At 44.4% G+C, this 22,665-nt stretch overlaps 1 protein-coding gene across 3 annotated transcripts in view; it reads right to left on the reverse strand.

The window, feature by feature from the left end:
* PRKCE (protein kinase C epsilon) overlaps nucleotides 1-22,665 on the reverse strand; it is a 538,158-nt gene that overhangs the window by 96,422 nt on the left and 419,071 nt on the right. For all 3 annotated transcript variants that reach the window (XM_077958601.1, XM_028831616.2, NM_001257741.1), the window contains 1 exon segment: nucleotides 5,824-5,978. In XM_077958601.1, coding sequence (XP_077814727.1) covers nucleotides 5,824-5,978 — 155 coding nt within the window.

Raw genomic sequence — 22,665 nt, forward strand, 5'->3', positions numbered from 1 at the left:
CAGGGAATGATGATAAGGGCTCATTAGAAATCAAAAGGCTTGGAGAATCTAGGGAGGGAGAGTTTATAACTTATACCTTTCTCCGCTGGTGGAGAAAGACCAAATTTTAGTGCTCAAAATGACAAATGTTAATTATTCGTGATATGTGACATAATAAGATGCTCTGTCATTTCCCACTGGCTTTCATATCCTCTATCACAGTCTGACTTCTAGTAATCACTCTCAGCTACCTTTTGAAGGAGACAAGGCAGGTACTATCTGAACTTCACAAGGGGAGAGCAGTCACAAAGAGGTTTTGTAAGTTGCTCAAGAAGATTTTTCAGAAAGTTCTCTGGAAACTGTTAAACTGTTTACCCCTGGGTAGTTATGAGTTTGATGAAGAAAAATGGACTTTACACCATTTTTCACTGCTTAAATTTTTATTTTCCCTGTGACTACTACTTTATCATTTCAAAAAAGAAAGAGTTCAATTTTATCAGAAGGAAAGAATGAAGAAAAAAGGACAAGAAATAATTCATTTCTCTAAAGTGATTTCAGGCATTCCTTTTGGTGACTGGGATGGATAAGACATCTCTAATGTTCTTTCACTGTATCTTAACAATGTAAATTTGAGGTATAATGTGACTGGCTAACATTTACTGAGAACTTACTGTGTGGCAGGTGGTATTTTAAATTATTTAGACCTATCCACCCATGAAATCCCTACAACTTTGTGAGACAGGTATAACTATCATTCCCACTTTATTGATGAGGATGCAGGCAGAAAGCATGGGGACACTTGGTCAGGGCTGTGGAACATACATCTTTCTCCACCCTCTGCTGCACAGCGCTCCTGACTTCCGGATTACAAAAGAAAAAAAAGATACTTTCCTGGCTGCCAAGCCTTCAGCTCCATTCCCAGGCCCCTCTGCTCCCTTCACTGTCTGAGGCATCATCACAAAATCTCTCCTTCATGACATGTGGACAGAGGGAGTATTCTCTGAAAGTCAGCTGCTGCCGTTGAGTGGCTCGGAGAGTCACATGCATAAGCACTGAGCAGCATGTTGAGGAGGAGGAATTTCCCTGAATCAACCTTGGACAGAAGGCCCACCCTTCCAAAACCTCCCACAGTGTCTACAAGTGTATGGGGGGGCGGGTTGTTAAATGCCATAATTAGGAAGAGTGGAAACAGGTGATCTAATGCATTCTTCTACTACAGCACAAGGGACAGGAACCCACCCCCACCCCTCCCCACACTCCATGTCCAGCAGGGAACACAGAGACAGCGCCCTCTGCTGTGTAGGGGGAAAGAGACCAGAGGAAAAGGAGATTGTGTCTATCTGCTTGGGTTCTCTTTCAAGTGTGAGCCAGAGAAATGACTTCTCTTACTTCTTGGACATGGACCAATTAGCTGCTAATTAGCTTGTGTATCAATTCCAACAGGAAAGCCGGAAAATTCTATCTCAACTTAAGCAATGACGCTTATCCTCCTAAACTTGGTCTTGCCTGTCTCCCACATAAATTCCCTGTATCACACACAAAACATGGTCTCTGCCTGGATCAGAATAGCCAGAAGCCAACAGGCAGAAACACATACACACAACTTCTCCATCAACCTCATACAGACCTCCCCAGAGAGCCCTTCTCAGAGCCTTTTGCAGCTTGATACAAAGGCAGCATGGGAAACACAGACCACAGGGTCCTCAAGAATCCATAAAATAAAAGATAAGAAGAAATGGGTGTTTTTGGGGGTCCAGAAAAAGAAATATGTTGTATACTAGAAATGCTTCAAACAAAGACTTGAGAAATATACACCTGTGAGGTAGCAACCCACTGGATTAGAAGACTCTGGGGCAGTAGAGACTACAAGAACAAATATTGATTGATCACCTACTGCCAAGTAGGATACCGTCTTAGATCAACTAGGTAAGCACTCTCAGGTGGAGTTCTCAATGACAGAAGAGGTATCATAAGTAAAAACCCTAGGGTAGCAGAGGGAACAAGCAGAATGCGCAATAAAGAGACTGTCATGTTGCTCAGGGGAGGCATGATCCCACTATGGGAGGGAGTCAGGGGAGGCCGCTCACAGCTGGAGTGCTTGATGAGGTCCCGAGGATGAATTCTCTTCAGCTATGGTCTCCCAATCACCTAGATAACATTTTTTAAAAAATACAAATTCCTAAACTCCATACGTCAGATCTATTGAATCAATAGCTCCAGGAGTATTACTCTGGAATCTGTGTTTATGATTATTATGGCAAAACATACATGAAAGTAGACAGAATAGTGAACTCCAAGTGCCCATCATCCATCTCCAGCAATCACCTACTCATGACCATTCTGTTTTCACCCATCCCCTTACCTATTTCCCCTTCCCCAGTATTATAGGATCTGTATTTTTTTAAACCAGGGACCCTGAGGCAGTCAGATCTTGGATGTGAACTGGGAACCACTGATGCAGACCAGATTAGGAGCAAGGGAATCCTGGGGACAATGGGGGCAAAGGCTCAGAGAAGTGAGAGGGAATGGTATTTTGGGGATAATGGCAAGTAATTTGGAATGCCTAAAGGGTGGCAATGGGGATAAGGGCCAAAAGGTCATCAGGGCCATGGGGCCCTGTTAACAGTACAGTGTCTTTGTGAGAAGCACAAAACTCCATTTCCTCTGGGTAGAAAAGCATCCCTTGCTGAGGGCTGAAGCTCCCCATGCAAGTGGAGAGGGGCTGGATGCCTTCCCCCACCCAATACCTGTGCCCCTCACTTCTGCTGGGCCCAAACTACAAAGCTATGCACAGCAGCCCCAGGGCCTGGGGTCTGGTTCCCAAAGATGTTTGGACTTTATTTTATAAGGGCCGAAGGCTGCTAAGAAGGGGAACATGCAACAACCAGTCTGTGTTTTAGAATAGTGGGCAGCAATGGAGGGGAGGTGGATGGATAGACTGGAGGGCAGAAAACCAAGAGGCAGTAAGCTAGTGAAGACAGTGACTACTGCAAACTAGCCAGGGAAGAAGGGAGAGGGCTAGGAAGGTCCAACGTTGATGGGGAGAGGTTTAACAGAAGAGATCTTGTGTGGGGCTCTGGAAATAATGCAGGGCTAGATATAGAGGAATGCTGGATACAGAGATGTGAAGAGTCATTGGCATGTAGAAGTTGTCTGAAGCCAATGGAAGGCTGAAATTGCCCAGTGTGTAGAATAAGAATGGGGAGAGGCATGAAGGCCCTGGGGAAAACCAGCATTTACAGGATGAAGGAGCCAGCCACGGTGATAAGAATGGTTAGGACAATGGGAAGGGAGGTGGAGAGAAGAGAATGGCTCATAGAAGCCAATGGAGCAAAAGTGGTCACAGGTTGGTGAGAGGAAGACATTCATTTAGGGAAGCTGAAATGTAAGGGAAGGTCAAGTTTTGGAGTACCTAAAATGATTAGCAAAGTAGTTTAGAGTTGAACTTGAAAAGGCGGGGTACCAAGTGTCATGGTGTGCAGCATTAGTTGGTGTGTCAGTTACACCTCCTATGCCTGTCATTTACCACGTATGGCTTTGGACACATTCCTTAAATTGAGTCTCTGTATCCCTGCAATAAAATGTTGGTGATTGTACCCACTCTATTAGAGATGGGGAAGACATCTCAAGGAATGGCAGTTTTTCTTCTTGTCTTTGGCACCTAACAATGCACAGCCTTGAAGTACGTGCATTGTATCCAATTCCTGCATCTCTAAGTAGCTTGTAAATTGCTTTCAGGATAGGGATTAAGGCCATTCAGACCATTAACTGAAGTCAATGATCCTATGTTGATATTTATTATGCACAAATCAAGAAGAGCATGTAGAATAAGAATAAAGGAAGATTGAAGGTTTAATAAAAAGAAGAAATGGCCCTTTGAGTATGAAACTTAGAGAAGGATCCATATAGATGTCCAATCCTACCACAAGGTGAACAGTGGCAGGTGCAGCAATGAAAGTCTCAAATTGCAATTTCTTCACAAAGGAAAGTGTGAAGGATGCAGAGACTCACTCTGGCTAATGGAGCCAGGCAGGCAGTGCTGCATGGGGTTTTGCGGCTGGACAGAGGAGGTACAAATGAGGGCAGAAGCACAGCAAAGTTGGAAATTGGCAGGTGAGTTTGAGGAAAGCTAAGAACCTTTGTGGGTGCGAAACAAGGGGTGTGGGAAGTGAGGAGAGAAAGGTGTATGAAGCTGTAGCAGACACAGCCTAAAGTGACCCCCAACTCATACTCTGGTATAATCCTATAATCTTTTGCCCTTGAGTAAGGTGGAGCCTGTGACTTACCTCTAACCAACAGAATATGGCAAAGCTGATGTGATATCACTACGGGGGTTATGCGATATTATATGGCAAAGGGATATTGCAGATATAATTAAGGCTCAAATCATCTGACTTTGAGTTAATCAAAAGGGACATTATCTTGGGTAAGCCTGATTAGGGCCATTGACAAGAAGGCCCAGACCTTCCCTGAAGTTAGAGACTTACGGCAGAAAACACTTGCTCTGCTGCTGGCCTTGAAGGAGCAAGTCACATGAGTTCTAAAGCTGCAAGGAAAAAAAAATCTACCCACAAGCACATGAGCTTGAAAGATGAGCCCAAACTTCAGAAGAGAATGCAGCCCCAGCTGATTCCTCAATCACAGCCTCATGAGACCCTGAACAGGGCATGTAGGTAAGTCATACCTGGACTCCTGACCCACGGAAAGTGCGAGATAATGGAAGGGTACTGTTTGACACCATTACGTTTGCGGTCATTGGATATGCAGCAACAGAAAAAAAATGCATGGACTCCCATGGCAAAGGGCCATGAATGGCAGCCTAGGAAGCATGGGCTTTATTATATGGGTTCTAGGAAATCACTGACTGAGGAAGCTTAGAGATGGCAGAAGGAAGGGAAGCCTGGAGTGGGGTTGACCAGAATGCCTTGAAGAACATCTGGCCAGGGCCCTGCTCCCAGGAGCAGGTCAGTAATGTTCAGATGAGTAACCAAGTTCTAGGTGAAACCAAGCCAGCTACCCTTCTACCCAATTAAAAAATAAATAAATAAATAAATAAATAAATAAAAATAAAATAAAAAAAGAGGAAGCAAAGACCAAGTGAAGAAATTAACAGCATTGAGAAAACCTTAAGGAACTTTAGTGTTCTTGTTGCTAATTATAAATATTTACTCCTCCCAGCATTCCTAACCTCACAGAAAAGCCTGCATAGCCTTGTTCTCTTTATGGAAAATTAGTGTGCGCGTGCATGTGTGTGTGGACGTGCGTGTGTTTCTTGGAAGGGGAGCGGGCAGTAATAAAGGATTGGACGATCTGCAAAAAGTCACTTCCTGTTGGATATTGTCTAGTTCCCATTCCCTGTTCCCCACCCAAGATCATAAACCCCCAGTCCCTCAAGCAACTCCTCCTTCCCTGATTCTATCTGCTGGAGAAAACTAAGCCAAACAAACTCAGGAAGTGGCAAGAGACTGGGAAGGGGAGGAAGTTCATGGCACAGAAGAAAAACGTAAAGAGAATGCCCTGATGTTCAAGGAAGAGGGTGGAGGAGAGAGAGAAATGAAGGTCACACCAAGGTCACCTGGCACCAAGCCTTTAAAATGTCATGCTTGAGCTTTAAATCAAAACTGGCACAAACAGTGGGTCAAATCTCCCAGGGCCATTCAAATACTAACATTCACAGGAATAAACAGCCCCCAAAAAACCCTTCTGTAAGCAAATTGGAACAAACAGCTTATCTAAAGCAGGTTGCTAAGAGATGAGTGGGCAGGAGCTGAAGTCAGTTCAAGTATCTGAAGCATCCTTTATTTTCTTCACTTTCAGCAAAGAGAGGAGGAGAGAAGAAGCTACCTGTAGATGACTCCATGCTGGTGGAGGAACATGAGGGCCGACGTGACCTCTGCAGCATAGAACCGTGAACGAGGCTCATCAAATTTTCGGGAGCGCTGAATCTGAAACATGAGGTCTCCACCATTTACATATTCCATGACGAAAAAGAGGCGGTCCTGAAAGGAGAGAAGAAAATGCCATTTGGGTCATTCGATTGCAGCTGCCCACACAGGCCAGCTTAGTGTGAGCTCAGCATAAGGTTACCAGGAATCAAGGGGGAAGAAGCCTCAAAGGTGGGTGAATCCTGGTAGCACCTGATCCAGAAAGAAGACAAAGGAATAAAGCACACAGATTAGAGTATGAAGTGCAATTTTACTTTTTCTCTGTCTTCCTTTGGTGGGCATCAGCTCGGTCTAGTGGAAGTAGCCTAAATGGACAGAAAGGAGACCGGGATCTTTGATTTTTGTTGCCAACTGGAAGTGTGGCCTTGGACAAGTCTCTGCCCTTTTGGGGTCCAGTTGCCTTTATATGTGTGGTAGGTTGAACAACCCTCCTCCAAAAGATATCCAGGTCCTAACCCTTGAATGTGTCAATGTTACCTTATATGGCTAAAAAAAAAAAAAGAAAAAAAAAAGGATTTTGCAGATGTAATTAAGTGAAGGATCCTGAGATGGGGAGGTTATCCTGGATTACCAGCATGGGTCTTAAATATAATCATAAGTGTCCTTATAAGAGGCAGAGGGAGACCTGAGACAGGGAGGAGGAGGCCGAGTGGCCACAGAGACAGAGATTGGAGTGAAGCCGTCACAAGTCAAAGGATGCAGACAGCCCCGGAAGCTGGAAGACGCAAGGAGCGGAGTCTCTGGAGGGAGAATGGCCTGGCCAGCACCTTCATGAAGGCCCAGTGATGCTAGACTCCTGGCTTCCAGAACTGTGAAAGAATACATTTCTGTGGTTTTAAGCCACCAAGTTTGCAGTAATTTGTTGAGGCAGTCCCAGGAGACGAACAGATTGCAATGTGGAATCATGAGACTGTGAACCCCCATTCACTGTGAGGGCCACTTTTTACTTTGGAGGATATTCCTTCCAGGATCCCCTGTGGCTTCCTCCCTCAAGGCAGCCCTCAGAACGGCCAAACCACAGTCACACCTCATTGTAGATGGCCCCTTCTTACCTGCAATCTATGACAATGTGGGGAGAGGATGGACTGAATTCTCTTTGCACCGTTTCTTGACTATTATACTCTAAGCTCCTAGGGTGTGGGGCACTCTGCTACGTGAGGGCAAAGAATTATAAGCCATTGCTGTCCAGGGGAGCTTACAATCCAGGGGTGGAGATGGAAAATGGGCAAAATGATAAAAAAAACAAAATAGGAGCCAAATGCATGAAAAACACCAGGTGCTAAAAAGATTCAGAGAAAAAGGAGCTCTCTGACTCCGGAGGCCATGGAGGATTTTAGATGTAGCTAGGCCTGGAGAGAAAAAGAAGGTCGGGGGAGGCAGGAACCAATGCCAGGACATGGGAATGGAGTAAGCAAGTTTAGGGGCCAGTAAACTGACCAGATCAGTTGTAGAGGAAGGTTAGCAAAGTAAATGGTGAGGTTTAAGAGGCCAGAGAGGCAGAGCACATTCTTTTTTTTTTTGAGACAGAGTCTTGCTCTGTCGCCATGCTGGAGTGCAGTGGTTTGATCTCAGCTCACTGCAACCTCTGACTCCCAGGCAATTCTCCTGCCTCAGCCTCCTGAGTAGCTGGGATTACAGACACACGCCACCATGCCCAGTTAATTTTTGTAACTTTAGTACAGATGGGGTTTCCCCATGTTGGCCAGGATGGTCTTGATCTCCTGACCTCGTGATCCGCCCGCCTCGGCCTCCCAAAGTGCTGAGACTACAGGCGTGAGCCACCGTGCCTGGCTCACGTTCTTAACACATAGCTATAATCTAAGTGAAGCTTCCAGAGGATGTTAGCATATTATTTTCCATTAGGTCTCAGTAAAATTTACCAATGAGCTTCTTTATTTAGGAAGCATATCTATCTTACTACTGACATCTCTTTGAAAATAAAGTCCATAGTTAAGAATTGTTATTAATTCAAACTACTTTCATCCCCACTGCAGTCTCTAGAATTATTCAATCTTTACTGACATTCACAAAGGACCTAAGTCCGGTTTTTCTTCCATTTATTTTGCCCTTCTTCCAGGCCTACCTCGTTTTCTCCCCAGAGTATAATTTTGTAATCAGAAGTACATGGGCTACCTTGCTGACTATTTATTCAATCATCCATTCTCCATTCAAATCCTCATTTCAAAAATTAAATGCTCTGGCCAATCTCAGACCATCGGAATCAGAATTTTTAAGGGTGGGGGCCCGGCCTCAGTAGTTGTAAAAGCTCCTCAGGTGATTCCCATGTGTGGCCAGGGTTGAGAAGCACTGACTCTCCTCCATCTGGTTTCTGCCTAGATATCTTGCATCTGTGCAATATAAGGATTATACATTATTTTGGTCTCCTTTCTGTCGTTTGAAGGATTCCTTCCAAGAACAAAGACTCTTCAACTCATGCATTAGAATCACATGGAAGCTTGTTAGGACACGGATTCCTGAGCCCCCCACTCAGATATCTGGTTCAGAAGATCTGGGGCAGAGTCTGAAAATCTGAATCCTCTAACAAGTTTCCGGGCAATGCTGGCAGGCCCGGGACAACACTGTGACAGCCTCTGCCCTGGAGCACTGGGGCAAGCCTTTCACATGGGAAGTACAGCTGGATCGTTCACTGAACACTAAACCACACTACCTGAAACAGCCACTGAGGTGCCCATTCCATAGTCACCGGCCCTGGACTTGGACTTTAGCAACAATGGAGTATTTCCTTGACTGTGTTTAGGAGAATCCAAATCTCTAAAGGGGAAGAACCTCCCCTCCCCATCATCCTCCCTGGCTGCTTTTTATTCTACCAACACTGGACACAGTTTTTAAGAGTAGGGGCTGTGGGGTGAGAAAGAGGCGTTCCCATATCTGTTTTATCACTCACTGGCTGCAAATGACTCCGGCAAATGCCTTTGACTCTCTGTGCTCAGTTTTCTGATCTGTAAAAGTGAGGATGGGCTGGGTGTAGTGGCTCACGCCTGTAATCCCAGAACTTTGGGAGGCCGAAGCGGGCGGATCACTTGAGGCCAGGAGATCAAGACCAACCTGGCCAACATGGCCAAACCCCGTCTATACAAAAAATACAAAAATTAGCTGGGCATGGTGGCGCGTTCCTGTAATCCCAGCTACTCAGGAGGCTGAGGCATGAGGGAGAATCGCTTGAGGTCGGGAGGTGGAAGTTGCAGAGAGCTGAGATTGCACCATCGCACTCCAGCCTGAGTGACAGAGAGAAACTCCGTCTCAAAAAAAAAAAAAAAAAAAAGAATCCGAATGATTGAGTAATAGAATCTGCCTTACAGAATTCTCATGAAGGTTAAATTATATGTTAAAATGCCTGGCTCAAAATGAAGATTGGCTATGACTGTTGCTATAGATGGTATTTGAGCAGTTATCATCTTAAGTCTTCATTTTCTCTGACCTCTCTGCAGCTTTCTTCCCTGACCACATCCTCTTTCAACACACACTTGTTTCCCTTGGCTTTCAGATTTCCCCCCTAAATTTCTGGCAGGGCTTTCTCTGCCTCTCTCATGGGCTTCGCCTCTTCCCAGCTGTTAAGTGTCGGAATCCCACAAGGCTGGGCTCCAGATGCTCCCCATCTTCACTGAGTGCTCACTGAGGATCTCCTCCACGCCCAGTTTCCAAGGCACTTCTATGCAGATGACTCACAAGCTCAGACCTCCATCCTAGACTTCTGTTCCCAGCTCCAGACCACTCATCCAAATGCGGTTCTGACATCTCCATCCAGATGCCCCAAAGGCACTCAAACCCAACATGTCCAAAACTGACTTCACGATCTACCCCAATGAACTAGGTCTCATGGCAAACCTTCACCCTTCAGAAACCTGAGTCATTTAATACGTCTGTCTCCCTCAGTCCTCAACAAGTCCTGTCATGTTTACTTATCGTACCTTTGCATTTCGTACCTTTTCCCCTGTATACTTGTCCATTTCTCTCTCCCTCTCTACCACCATCACGCCCACCATTCTAGCCCAAGCAACTATCATCCCTTGTCTAGATTCTTGCAGATGCCTTGCTGCTGATGCTCCCCACATTTACTCCAGTTCCCCCTCCAAATGCTGGTCATGCTCTAGGTAGAAGGACCCTGCTGAAACAGAAATCTGCTTGTAACCCATCCCCCTTCCTCCTCTAAGTCTACTGCTTAGTTTTTTGAGACAGTCTCGTGCTGTCACCCAGGCTGGAGTGTAATAGTGTGATCTTGGCTCACTGCAACCTCGCCTCTCAGGTTCAGGTGATTCTCCTGCCTCAGCCTCCCAAGTAGCTGGGACTAAAGGCAAATGCCATCATGCCCAGCTATTTTTTGTATTTTTAGTAGAGATGGGGTTTTGCCATGTTGCCCAGGCTGGTCTTAAACTCCTGACTTCAAGTGATTCACCTGCCTTGGCCTCCCAAAATGCTGGGATTACAGGCATGAGCCACCGTGCCCAGACTCTATAGCTCGATTCTATTAAAGTCTCCCTGGTACTCTAGGAATAAACGGAAAACTCTCTAATATGCCTCAAAGTCTATGTGGTCTTCTTAGTCTTCTCCTTTCCAGCTGTCCCTTGTTCCCTCTGCCCCAGGGCTTTATTCACGCTGTTCTTTCTGCCTAGAATGTTTTCTCCCCTGCCTTCCTCACCCTTCAGATCTCAGCACAACCATCTTTTCTTCCAGGAATTTGCCCCGACTTCTCTGACAAGGTCAAATCCCCCTCTGATGTGCTACACTCTCTGTTGTAGCATTCAGCGCAGCAGAATGCTGACCTTCAAATCTAACACATTTGAGGTGTTATTTGTGTAATTAATTTATGACTTTCTCCCCCCGTAGTCTGTGTGCTTCATGAGGGCAGGAACTGTTGGTAACTCTGGCTTGCTGTTTTTTAAGGGAATTGAACTAACCTGAAAGAGAAGTTGTTATAATCTCTTTTAAAAACAAACACCTTGTAAATAGAAGAACTAAAAAATGTTAGGGGGCTATAAGAAGCAAAGAGTGATCTAACTATTTATATCTGCAGGCCAGGTGTAGTGGCTCATGCCTGGAATCCCAGCACTTTGGGAGGCTGAGGTGGGAGGATGGCTTGAGGCCTAACCAACATAGCGAGACCCTGTCTATAAAAAAAAATTAAAAAGTTAGCCAGGCATGGTGGTGCACACCTATAGTCCCAGCTACTGGGGAGGCTGAGGTGGGAGGATTGCTTGAGCCCAAGAGGTGAAGGCTTCAGTGAGCCGTGATCACACCACCGTGCTCCAGCCTGGGCAACATGGTGAAACCCTGCCTCTAAAAAAGTGTGTGTGTGTGTGTGTGTGTGTGTGTGTGTGTGTGTGTGTATGCATAACTGCAAATTCTTACTGCTTAGCTAGTTAAGTTAGCTAGTTAAGTCAGACTGCTGCTGTGAGCCTGTGTCTGCAGAATCTGGAGCTGGGTGCCCACTCTCACCATTTCAGAGGGTCTGTCTATATCAACACCTCAGTATTTGGTTACAGACTTGAGTGATTCTTTTGTTCTTTGGATAGTTGTCTTCACTTCCCAGTGAAATGTTCAGCTCCTTGAGGAACACACTTACTCTCCCTAGCAATCCTAAGCAATATTAGCTCCAAACTCCACATCTGAGAAGGTGCTCAAGCAAAATCTGCTCATCCAACCTTCGCTCCAGGGAGCACCATGAGAGGAGGAATTTTTGTTGCTTTAGTTCCTTACGGTAGTCCCAGCAACTAGAATTGAGCCAGGCATATGGTGGGTTCCTATTATGTCTGCATCAAATGCCTGAGTTCTTGAATACCCACCATGGACAAGGTTCAGATTGCTAGAAACTCAAAGGTAATCCAGAGCTGGTTTCCCCATGTCATTTCTATTGTAAAACCTCATCTTGAGCTATTCTAACTTTAGCCCATTTTGAACTTTAGTTTTAACTTGCTTTCTACTCAACAGAGCTCCATGTTCATGACCCCAAAGCATGATCAACTCTTTTTTTATACATTCAGGCTGTTTTAAAAGCAAGGTAAAAGTTTCATTTCCCCTCTCTTTACTGAGTCTGCATTGTTTCTGACCTTCAAATCTAACACATTTGAGAAGCATGTTTTGATGCAGGGTGAGAACTCAAGTCATTCTGAGAACTGCTTAATTACATAAACTGAAATCAAAAGAAAGCTGGCAAACCCGGCAGCTACTCATTAATCCCCTCTTGGCATAGGTAGAAAACAAAACAAAACAAAACATCAACTTCCTGGTAAAGTAAGCAAATATGTTTTCTGAGGTAATCAAAGATTTTAAAAGCCTTATTCCACCTCCTCCTCCCTTAATCTCACCTGAATGTCTAAAAAGTTACGGTCTTGTGATAGCAAGTAAAATAATAAAATTAGGAAAGAGATTATGTGTCACGGCCATTTAGGGTAAGAATAGTTAATAATGACCTTCGAGCTGGAAGAACCACACCGTGTGTTTGAAATTCCCATCGGGCTCCATTTTCCCAGAGCGCTAACCTTTCCTGCCTTTGAAGAGAAAACTAGGCCTGTCCTGTTTGCCTTTCAAGGTGTGACAGATAGCCAGAGGCTTCCCCTCAGCAGCAGTTTGGTTTCTTTGGATACACAGATTCTCCGTCACCTGTCAGCTGTTTATACGTGCAAAGATTTTATAGCTCTTACATCAATTTCACATAAATGACCATCTAAAGACCAGGCTTGGAACAGCCCTTACTTGATGTGCTGGTGACAGCATGAGCAATTTCTCCAATGTACCATATAAAGAAATTGTGGGTCCTAATTTCACACTCTAAAACATCTTCTCCCCTCCATGTCTATATCATCTAACCTATCAATGGCAACAGGTCTTTCCTGGGTGCCCAGCTTTTGGGTACATGGCTGGGGGATATAGAAGATGACATAAGCCATGGCTTGTGTTTTTCAAGAGCTCGAAACTGAAGACAGGAAATCATGGAAAGCAGCACAAAATGTTGTATAATTATGTGCTAAACTCTCCTGTATCAAATCGGATTGTAAAGCCTATGTATCTGGATTGTATCTTAGCATCCCCTAGAGAATAATCATCTTTCATCCAGGCTTTATCACTTAGAGAAGATCATTATACAAAACAGTCCTATAGAAAGTCCTATATTTATTTTCTTTCTTTCTTTCTTTCTTTCTTTCTTTCTTTCTTTCTTTTCTTTTTTTTTTTGATGGAGTTTTGTTCTGTCACTCAGGCTGGAGTGCAGTGGCATGATCTCGGCTCACTGCAGCCTCCACCTCCCGGGTTCAAGCAATTCTCCTGCCTCAGCCTCCCGAGTAGCTGGGACTATAGGCGGACGCTGCCACGCCTGCTAATTTTTGTATTTTCAATAGAGATGGAGTTTCACCATGTTGGCCAGGATGGTTTTGATCTCATGAGGTCACCATGATCCACCCGCTTCGGTCTCCCAAAGTGCCAGGATTACAGGTGTGAGCAACCGTGCCTGGCCAGAAACTCCTATATTTTCTATAATATAACTGGTGTTGATGAAACTGACCACTGCTATAGGAATTTGTTTGAGATAAAGCTGAACTGGGGCAAAGACTACATTTAAGTAAAATCTTGAACAATGTGAGTGGGAAGAGGAGAAGGCCTGGTAAATTAGAAGCACAACCTTGAAGGGCAGAGGTAAGCAGAGATGAAAATTACATGTGGGAATGAGGAAGGCAGGTGTGAGCTCAGTAAAAAAAACTGTCATTTAGGGAATAGTGCATAGATGCAGGGAATAGGTAGGAAGGAGACAGAAAAGTGCTTCTGAGAACATAGGTAGGCAGTAAATAACCCTAAAGTCTTTTTTTTTTTTTTTTTGAGACAGGGTCCTGCTCTGTCACCCAGCCTATAGTGCAATGGCACGATCATAGCTCACTGCAGCCTTGAACTCCTGGGCTCAAATGACCCTCCCACTTCAGCCTTCTGAGTAGTTGAGACTACATGCATGTGCCACCATGTCCAGCTAATTTTTTCTTTTTTAGAGACAGGGTCTTGCTATGTTGCCCAGGTTGGTTTTGAACTCCTGGCCTCAAGTGATCCTCCTGCCTCAGCCTCTTACAGGCTGGGATTGCAGGTGTAAGACACCATGTCCGGCCCCTGGAAGTCTTTGGAGTTGTAAAATGGCATCTAGTTGATTTTAAGGAAAACTCTTCTGGAAGCAGAGTTCAAGGTGAATTGGAAGAAGGCAGCCTGAAATTACTCTCTCTCTTCCCCATTTCCATTGTCCAAAATGTTGTATTGTCTTTGAAGAAGATAAACAAGCAATCCTCATTCCTCACTACTACACTTCCTTGGTAGAAATGAAATAAACATACAGCCACTTTGGGAAACTTAACCAAATCAAATTTATTTCCCCATTTCTGAATGTTAAGCCACAAAGAAAGTACAACCATCATTACAATAAATGAAAAGAGTAAATAATGAGTGGGACTTTCCCGCTCTAAAGGAGACAGACTATGTGTGAACTACAGGCAGAGCCTTGTTGAGTCAGTGTCCCAGAGCTTCCAACTCTGTATTGCTAGGAGGTCAGTGTAGATAATAGAAAGAAGGATTTTTTTTTTCTTACTGGGGACTTGCCTGTCAATTCATACAGAATGAAAAAGTCTCATCTGAGTAATAATAATTTTTAGTGATGTCAATTTTCCTATGCAATAATAACAAAAATAATCACCTTAATGATGTTTAAAAAGTCATTTTCACATGCTTTCAGCCCTTCTTCTACTAGGCCTTCACCCCCTGCTAACTCCCATTGTTCAAAGCCATACACAAGTGTGTAACAACCTTCTTGTGGTCTTTCCCCGAATTCAGGGTTATCACAACCAAACTCCTATAGCAAAGGCCAATTCCATCCACACCAATTGTAAGATGGGATGTATAAAATGGGTTTTCACATGGCTAGTTCTTTTCTTTTTCCCTTTCTTTCTAAATGCAATGCTGTATTTTTATTATTTCTTTTTTTAAACTACTTTTTGAGGTCTGATTGACATACAAAAAGCTGTACATATTTCATGTGTACGACTTGATAAGCTTGGAGATGAGTATACACCCATGAAACCATCACCACAATCTATTCCATAAACACATCCATCACCTCCCAAAGCTCCTGTCCATTCTTTTTATTATTATTATATTTTGGCACGCGCGTGTGTGTGTGTGAGAGAGACAGAGAGAAAACTTAACATAAAATCTCCAGTCTTAGCAAATGTTTAAGTATACAATACAGTATTGTGAAATTGACACTATGCTGCCCAGCAAATCACTAGGACTTACCATCATCTTTCCTAACTGAAACTTTGTACCTCTTTTTGAACACCTCCCTGATTCCACCTCCACCAGCCTCTGGAAGCCACCAACCTATTCTACTCTCTGCTTCTATGAGTTAGACTATTTTAGACTCATCAGGTAAGTAGTATCACATAGTATTTATCCTTCTGTGTCTAGGTTATTTCACTTAGCATAATGTCCCCCTGTTTCATTCACGTTGTTCCAAATTTCTTTCTTTTTTAAGGTTAAATAATATTCCATTGTCTGTAGACATGGTTCTTTCTAATAATGATTGTCTATAAGTCAGAGAGGGCAGAGTCCATCCCACTTTTGGTAAAAGGGGAGATGCCTTTTTTGTTGGAGAAAAGGCTCAATTCAATTACAATTGACCAAATAGTAAAAATTCCACTCTATAGTCTGCTGGTTGAAAAAGTGAAAATTTTACTCACATACATCTGATATTTGTTTACAGTTCCTTAAAACTATGCTTACTTGACTTAAACAGGATACCCCAAGTTTAGAGGGACCTAAAGCTGCACCAAACTGACTCACCCAATAAAATTCAAATAAACATTTCCTGCCTCTAATTAGAGCTGCACTTATCCCAGGGAATGACCTCAAATTACCGCCACCCTGTCCCACTCACTTCCATCTGTGTGTGAAAGCCAGGGGAAAGAAGAAAAGTTTTGGTCCAATAGATCAGAGAACACTTTCCTTTTCCAGGGGTCATCAACATCTTAGGAAAAAGAAGTTTTTATCACATGATATGACAGCACAAATGGAGCAGCCCCCAACTAGGCTACATCTCGTTAATGCTGACCACCAGAGCGATCTCCTGCCACGAACAATAGCAGCATCTAAAGTTAAGCAGGAATGGTGTGTTGTTAGTTTCCTCTTTGAAAATGACAGAATCAGGAGGGTTTGAGACGGGGAACCCGGCCAATAGAAAGCACAGTGGTACTGTTTTGCAGAGACTCTTTCTTTTCCTCCATTGCATGACCAGCATCAATGTCCAGGCTGAATCATCACTTTCCAGTATCCTGGCTTCCTCCTGGTTTCGCCCCACTGGCTGCTTTCTCTATCAATTGCCATTTGTGGGGCATGGCATCTGGCTACTGTCCTCTGTCCCTGGCTGTTCACCTGGACTTCAGAAAAGCTGGAAGGCTTCAGGAACCTTTGCCTCAGGCCTCTACCCAACGCTGCGTCCTCATCATCTTGCAGAAGTTTCACTCTCCGGTCTGCCCATTCTGGCCAAGAGGATGCCTTAGCCGAATCCCTTTTTGATGTTATCAAGAATTTACCTATTTATTGAGAGACAGGGCCTCACTCTGTTGCCCAGGCTGGAGTGTAGTGGCATGATCTTGGCTCACTGCAGCCTTGGCCTCCCAGGCTCAAGCGATCCTCTCACCTCAGTCTCCTGAGTAGCTGGGACTACAGGTGCATGCCACCATGCCTGGCTAATTTTTCATATTTTTTTGTAGAGAGAGGGTTTTGTTATGTCACCCAGCCCCAGGCTGGTCTCAAACTCCTGGACTCAAGCAATCTGCCTACCTCAGCCTCCCCAAATCCTGGGATTACAGGTGTGAGCCACTGCATCAAGCCAAGAAATAACTTAAATAGAAATCAAAAAACAGGTTGCTCACTGGCACCTGTTGCCACCAGTAGCCAGCTGTTTGCAGCCAAAGTTTAGGACCTATGGAACATTTCTTATAAGATTTTTGAGCAGGCTGGGCACGTTGGCTCATGCCTGTAATCCCAGCACTTTGGGAGGCTGCGGTGGGTGGATCACAAGGTCAGGAGATCGAGACCATCCTGGCTAACACAGTGAAACCCCGTCTCTACTGAAAAATACCAAAAATTAGCCGGGTGTGGTGGCGGGTGCCTGTAGTCCCAGCTACTCGGGAGGCTGAGGCAGGAGAATGGCGTAAACCCGGGAGGCAGAGCTTGCACTGAGCTGAGATCGTGCCACTGCACTCTAGCCTGGGCGACAAAAAAAACATTTTTGAGCGTAGAAATAAAAGTATTCTTGTTCTAATCCCATTTCCCCAACCCAGCCAAAACCCATATGATGGCTTGCCCTCTACCAACGCTCTTCCTGTAAGCTCAGGCGATTCCCCACGACCCGGTGTGGGGACTGCATCAGACTCTGCCTGTTTCCCACATCTACACCTTCCTGTGTCCCAGGCAGGACATAAGAGGCTGACAGCTGGTGTTCAAAACACCCCTTGTAGATCCTCATCTGTCCAGGCTCAGTGCACGTGCAGCTCAGTAAAGAAGAACTCAGAGTCTCCCTGGTCTCCAATCACTGATGCTGGAGCTGAGCCCCCCACAGAACCTACGCAGCCCACGTGGCTGCCACTCTGATTCCAGAAACTCAAGAGTCACCTTATCAGTTCCTGTACCAACAAAAAAAGCAAAACCTACAGAGGTCATGCTGGAGTTCTGATTTCCAGGAGGCTCAAGTACTGAATACTGCAGTAAATAAAACCTGCAGTCCTGGGTTAGGTCAATCCTTGAACCATTTCATCGTGGCTCCTCCTGCTGCTATTGTTGTTGTTGTTGCTGTTTTTTCTATCTTTGTTTTGTTGTTGTTGTTTGTTTCTTTGCTTGTTTAATTCTTTTTTTTTTTTTTTGAGACGGAGTCTCGCTCTGTCACCCGGGCTGGAGTGCAGTGGCTCGATCTCAGCTCACTGCAAGCTCCACCTCCTGGGTTTACACCATTCTCCTGCCTCAGCCTCCCGAGTAGCTGGGACTACAGACGCCCGCCACCTCGCCCGGCTAGTTTTTTTGTATTTTTTAGTAGAGACGGGGTTTCACCGTGTTAGCCAGGATGGTCTCGATATCCTGACCTTGTGATCCGCCCGTCTCGGTCTCCTAAAGTGCTGGGATTACAGGCTTGAGCCCCCGCACCCGGCCTGTTTAAATCTTCTTAGAAAAAAATCCTGCTGACTAACCAGGGGATTAGAACATGCCCACATCGATATTAAAATGACCAGCCGATTCAGGGAAAAACAATCAAGGAAACATTTTTCAATCTCTTGTATGTAAAACCACCAACCTGTTAACTGACTCCTTCACTTTACAACCAGTTGTCAAGTCACAATGATTCTTTTCTTACCCTTTTCTAAGAATATGCAAAATTCTTGTGACTGTTTTAAAGATAAGCAAATCAGGCCAGGAAGCTGACCCCCACAAGAAACAGGCACATCAACATTTCCCTTCAATTGTGGGAAGGAACCATAACCTGCTTAGATGGAAATATTTAGGTTGCTCACACTACACAAAGAGAGGGAAAAAAAAAGCTGCCCCCTCTTACCTTCCCTGGTTGAGTGTAGCAGCCAGGACTGATCCTACCGCTAAGAGATGACATGTGAGAGCATCTGTTCAGCTTCCAGACCTGATCATACATGCATAGTGTGGTCTGTGCAGCAGTTACTCAGGTATCCAGTGAAACAGTATTTCTCCACCCGGAATACTGGAAGGACGGTGTCTCTCTTCCATCCCCAAATGTATTCATTTACCAGGACGTGACTCATGCCTGGTAAATTCAACCACACTGACATTTTCCCTTCCTGATCTGCCACGGAGATTTCTGTCTGCATCAATTTGGGTCCCTGATTAGTCTCAGAACAGTCTTCGGTTGAAGCCGGACACAGCCTGGAATGTGGGAAGCAACTGCTCCTGCTACTCCTCTTGGGTTCAGCTGGTCAGACCACACGGTCAATGTGGTGTCGGACACTGTGCACTACACCGAACGCTGACTGAGTAGAGTTCATCCAGAGGAAGGCAAACAGGAGGGCGAGGAGAAGCCAGGACCTCCGAGAAGCAGCTGAGGGAAGTGCAACAGCCAGCCCCAGTAAATCCAGTCTTAGAGGAGACTGGCAATCTGAACTGAATGAATGGGCAAATAAAATAAGTATCAGACAAAGGACAAACTGAAGAGAAACTCTTAAAATATTTGAAGGATTTCCACATTGGAAGGAGATTTGGTCTGTGTTACTGCAAAGGGTCAAACTAAGCCCAGTGGGTAGAAGTTACAGCAAGGTCCCTTTGATTACACTAAGAGAAAAACTTCTAGTAACTCCAACCCTCTGTGCAACATCGGATTCTTGCTGCCTTGTTCTGTAATGAGTTCCTTCCAACCTGGGGGATGCTGGCCTCGGCTGGATGATCACTTTTGCAAGGCTATGAACAGAAATACTCTTTGTTCACTGAGAGGCTGGACCAGATGAGCTGGCAGACGTTTAGAACCCCTTGGTAGCATTTTAAAGCATATAGATTTCCAGGCCCCTCTATCAAAGCTTCTGATTCTGGGGTGGGCCCTGGGAATGTGCATTTTTTTTTTAATTCCCCAGGTACTTCCCACTGATTAGTGGGGGTTGGGAACCAGTGGACTAGGCAGCTGCTGGGGTGCCTTCTAACATGAACATTTGGTAATTCTACTGCATTTTGGTTAGCATTTTTCTCTGATAATTTCATGTGTTGGTAAATCTAACTAAAGAGTCATTTCTTGGACCAGTGGCTTTTAGTTTTCTATCCCAGCACACTGATGGACAAAAGTACACCCCATCAAAACCATGGCTTCCTACGACAGGTATCTCATGGAGTTCCCAGGGCCATGTCTCATGTATCTGACCATGTCTCTACAATGCCTAACACCATACTGGGCTCATGTGAGCCACTCCAGGAATGCCTAACATTTAAAGCATTTACTGTTTAGTTGATACTATGCTGTGTTGGATTTTCATAACTGTGGGGTCATATGAAATCAAATTGAGGACCTGAAGGTCCCACCCATGTCTAGATAGCTGTGGTTTCACTCCATAATTGCATTTCTTGTCCCACTTGGCTGACTTTTAGTCTTATAGACATGTTGTTGGATTCACATGCATGGCTGCCCAGAACCAAGTAAACCATTTCATGATGGTAAGAAAGCGTGGTTGACATCTCCACTCTGCTAAATCCCTTTTCATGTTCTGACTGCTTTAATAAAGCTGAAATTAAAATGTGCTAATCCAGGAGAAACTGGAAACTTGGAAATAATACACTAACGTAAACATACAACTCAATCCTGTGGATTCTGAACACTTGATCACATTGTTTTAAATCTTAAGTGGCACAGCTGGTGGCTGAAGGCACGCTGAAGAGGATTTCCATACCACTTCACTAATACTTTCATTTGATGACAGATAAAGCGTGAAAACGTTTTTTTTAATTATTAAATTCTTTGATCTCCATATTTCCATTCAGATTTACTCTGAACACTGAGCAGTGTAGTGAGATAAACCTATAAATATTTGCTATAATAGTGCGGGGTCTTCTGTGAAGAATTGTTGAACCATTGTTTTGCTGTCGGAAGAAGGTGCTGAATTCCTGCATGTGTTTAACATATGTGAGCAGAGACTCCAGTCAACACCATGTAGTCTGCATTAAGCAGGCATAGGTAGCTGTAGGAGTGGAACAAAAGCAACCTGTGTTTAATCTGTTCACAAATCTTTTGTTCCTAAATACTTGGAAAGGTGGTTAGAGCAAGTAAGGGAGAGATTCAGGACTGGGTGGAAGCTTTGATTTAAACTGATGGCTGACCATTCAGATAGGAGGCTGGTCTCTCTAAACACATAAATTCATTATCTAAACAGAGTGGGTAATGTCACAAACGCTTGGGAACCTAACTGAAACAGTTCATGATTTGACTGTTGTCAGTCCCTGTTTGGGCACTCCTTCCATGGACGTTTTCAAAGTTTCCTAGAGCTTTCTTCATCCTGCATTCTCACTGGTGTGGTATAGTGGCTCAAACTTGGCCTCAGAATCCTGACTGCCTGGGTTCAAATCCTAGCTCAGCTGCACGAACTGGCTGCATTAACTTGGACAAAAGGAAATGTTGGTTTCCCTATTTGTAAAATTGAGATTCAATAGTAGCTACTTCATGGAAAACTAAAATAACGTATCTTTATTGTAGCTGCCTACCCCTTAAAAACTGCTCAGAAAAATATTAGTTCTGATTTTTCATTCACTAGTCTTCATTCAGTAGCTGCCCATGGCTCCATGATGAACACATTTCAAATCAGCTGACTAGTATATATTTATAGAGGATTTCAAAAAGGCTACAGTCTGGTTGGAGAGATGAGAAACTCCAGTGAAATACATTAACATTATTAGATGGTATTTTATTATTGGGAAGTTTCCATAGAAGAGTGGGGATTTAGGGGGAGGACGTCAAAATCAGTAGGGTTTGGGTTTTCTGGGTGCAGGAAAGCCACGAGGGCATGGGCATCTCTACGCATTTGGTTTACTTAAGAGAACAGTGATGAGACCTAGCTGTTTGGAGCAAACCATCTCCATCTTGGCCTTTTTATTTTCTTAGAAAATGAGAATCTAAGGCAAATGTGAGGACATAATTAACAAGTAAAGAGTAATCATGGTTATCATTTATTGAGCACCTCCTATTTTCAAATATAAGCTACTTTTCCATTGATGTAAGAATTCTGAAAGCCACTGTTAACATCCACATTTGACACAAAGATGCAGAGGCTCAGAGGAGTTGACTTGCCCAAAGCCATAGAAATAGTGAGTAGTAGAGCCAGAATTTGAGCCCATGTCTGTCCCAAAGCCAGGGCTCTTTCTGTTACTCCAGGAGTCACCCTCAACATTATTTAATAGAGCTGTCAATAAAATGCCTTTTTTTTTTTTTTTTTTTTTTGGAGACAGAGTCTTGCTCTGTTGCTCAAGCTGGAGTGCAGTGGCACGATCTGAGCTCACTGCAACCTCCACCTCCAGGGTTCAAGCGATTCTCCTGCCTCAGCCTCCCAAGTAGCTGGGGCTATAGGTGCGTGTCACCACGCCCAGCTAATTTTTTTGTACTTTTGGTAGTGACAGGGTTTCACCATGTTGGCCAGGATGGTCTTGATCTCCTGACCTTGTGATCTGCCCGCCTTGGCCTCCCAAAGTGCTGGGATTACAGGTGTGAGCCACTGTGCCCAGCCATAAAATGCCATCTTTTATACATCAAAAATGAAGGTGCTTGAGGCTAAGTTTCAAAAATGTGTATTGGGGTCCACACAGGAAGCCTCTGCTCTGGTTATATTTATAGAGGTGGTCTCGAGTCTCTAGAACACAAAGTCTCTGCTACCTTTTGAAGGAGCACAACAGGTCTCCCTGTGACCAAAGGACCCTTCCCTTCTTTAGAGTCACCTAGAGTCTAGGTGAATACAATGTCATGTCTTTCATACAGTGGGCTGCTTTGTGGCAAACTCCACCATCTGGACATCACTGTAAATCAGTAAGAGAGAAGAGGTCCTCTGACTGGGAAAGGAAACACCAGCACCAGGACCCACATGCTATTCAACAGCAGAAGTGAACGTCATGTGTGAGTCTGTCGGCTAAGTACCACTTTGTGGTTCTGTCAGTAAAATTCAGGTTAGGATTTCAACCTTAAGAAAATTCCATTCTTCCCAGCTTAGGAAATAAG

Source organism: Macaca mulatta, chromosome 13 (genome assembly GCF_049350105.2).
Source record: "Macaca mulatta isolate MMU2019108-1 chromosome 13, T2T-MMU8v2.0, whole genome shotgun sequence".
In the NCBI taxonomy this organism is placed as follows: Eukaryota; Metazoa; Chordata; class Mammalia; order Primates; family Cercopithecidae; genus Macaca; species Macaca mulatta.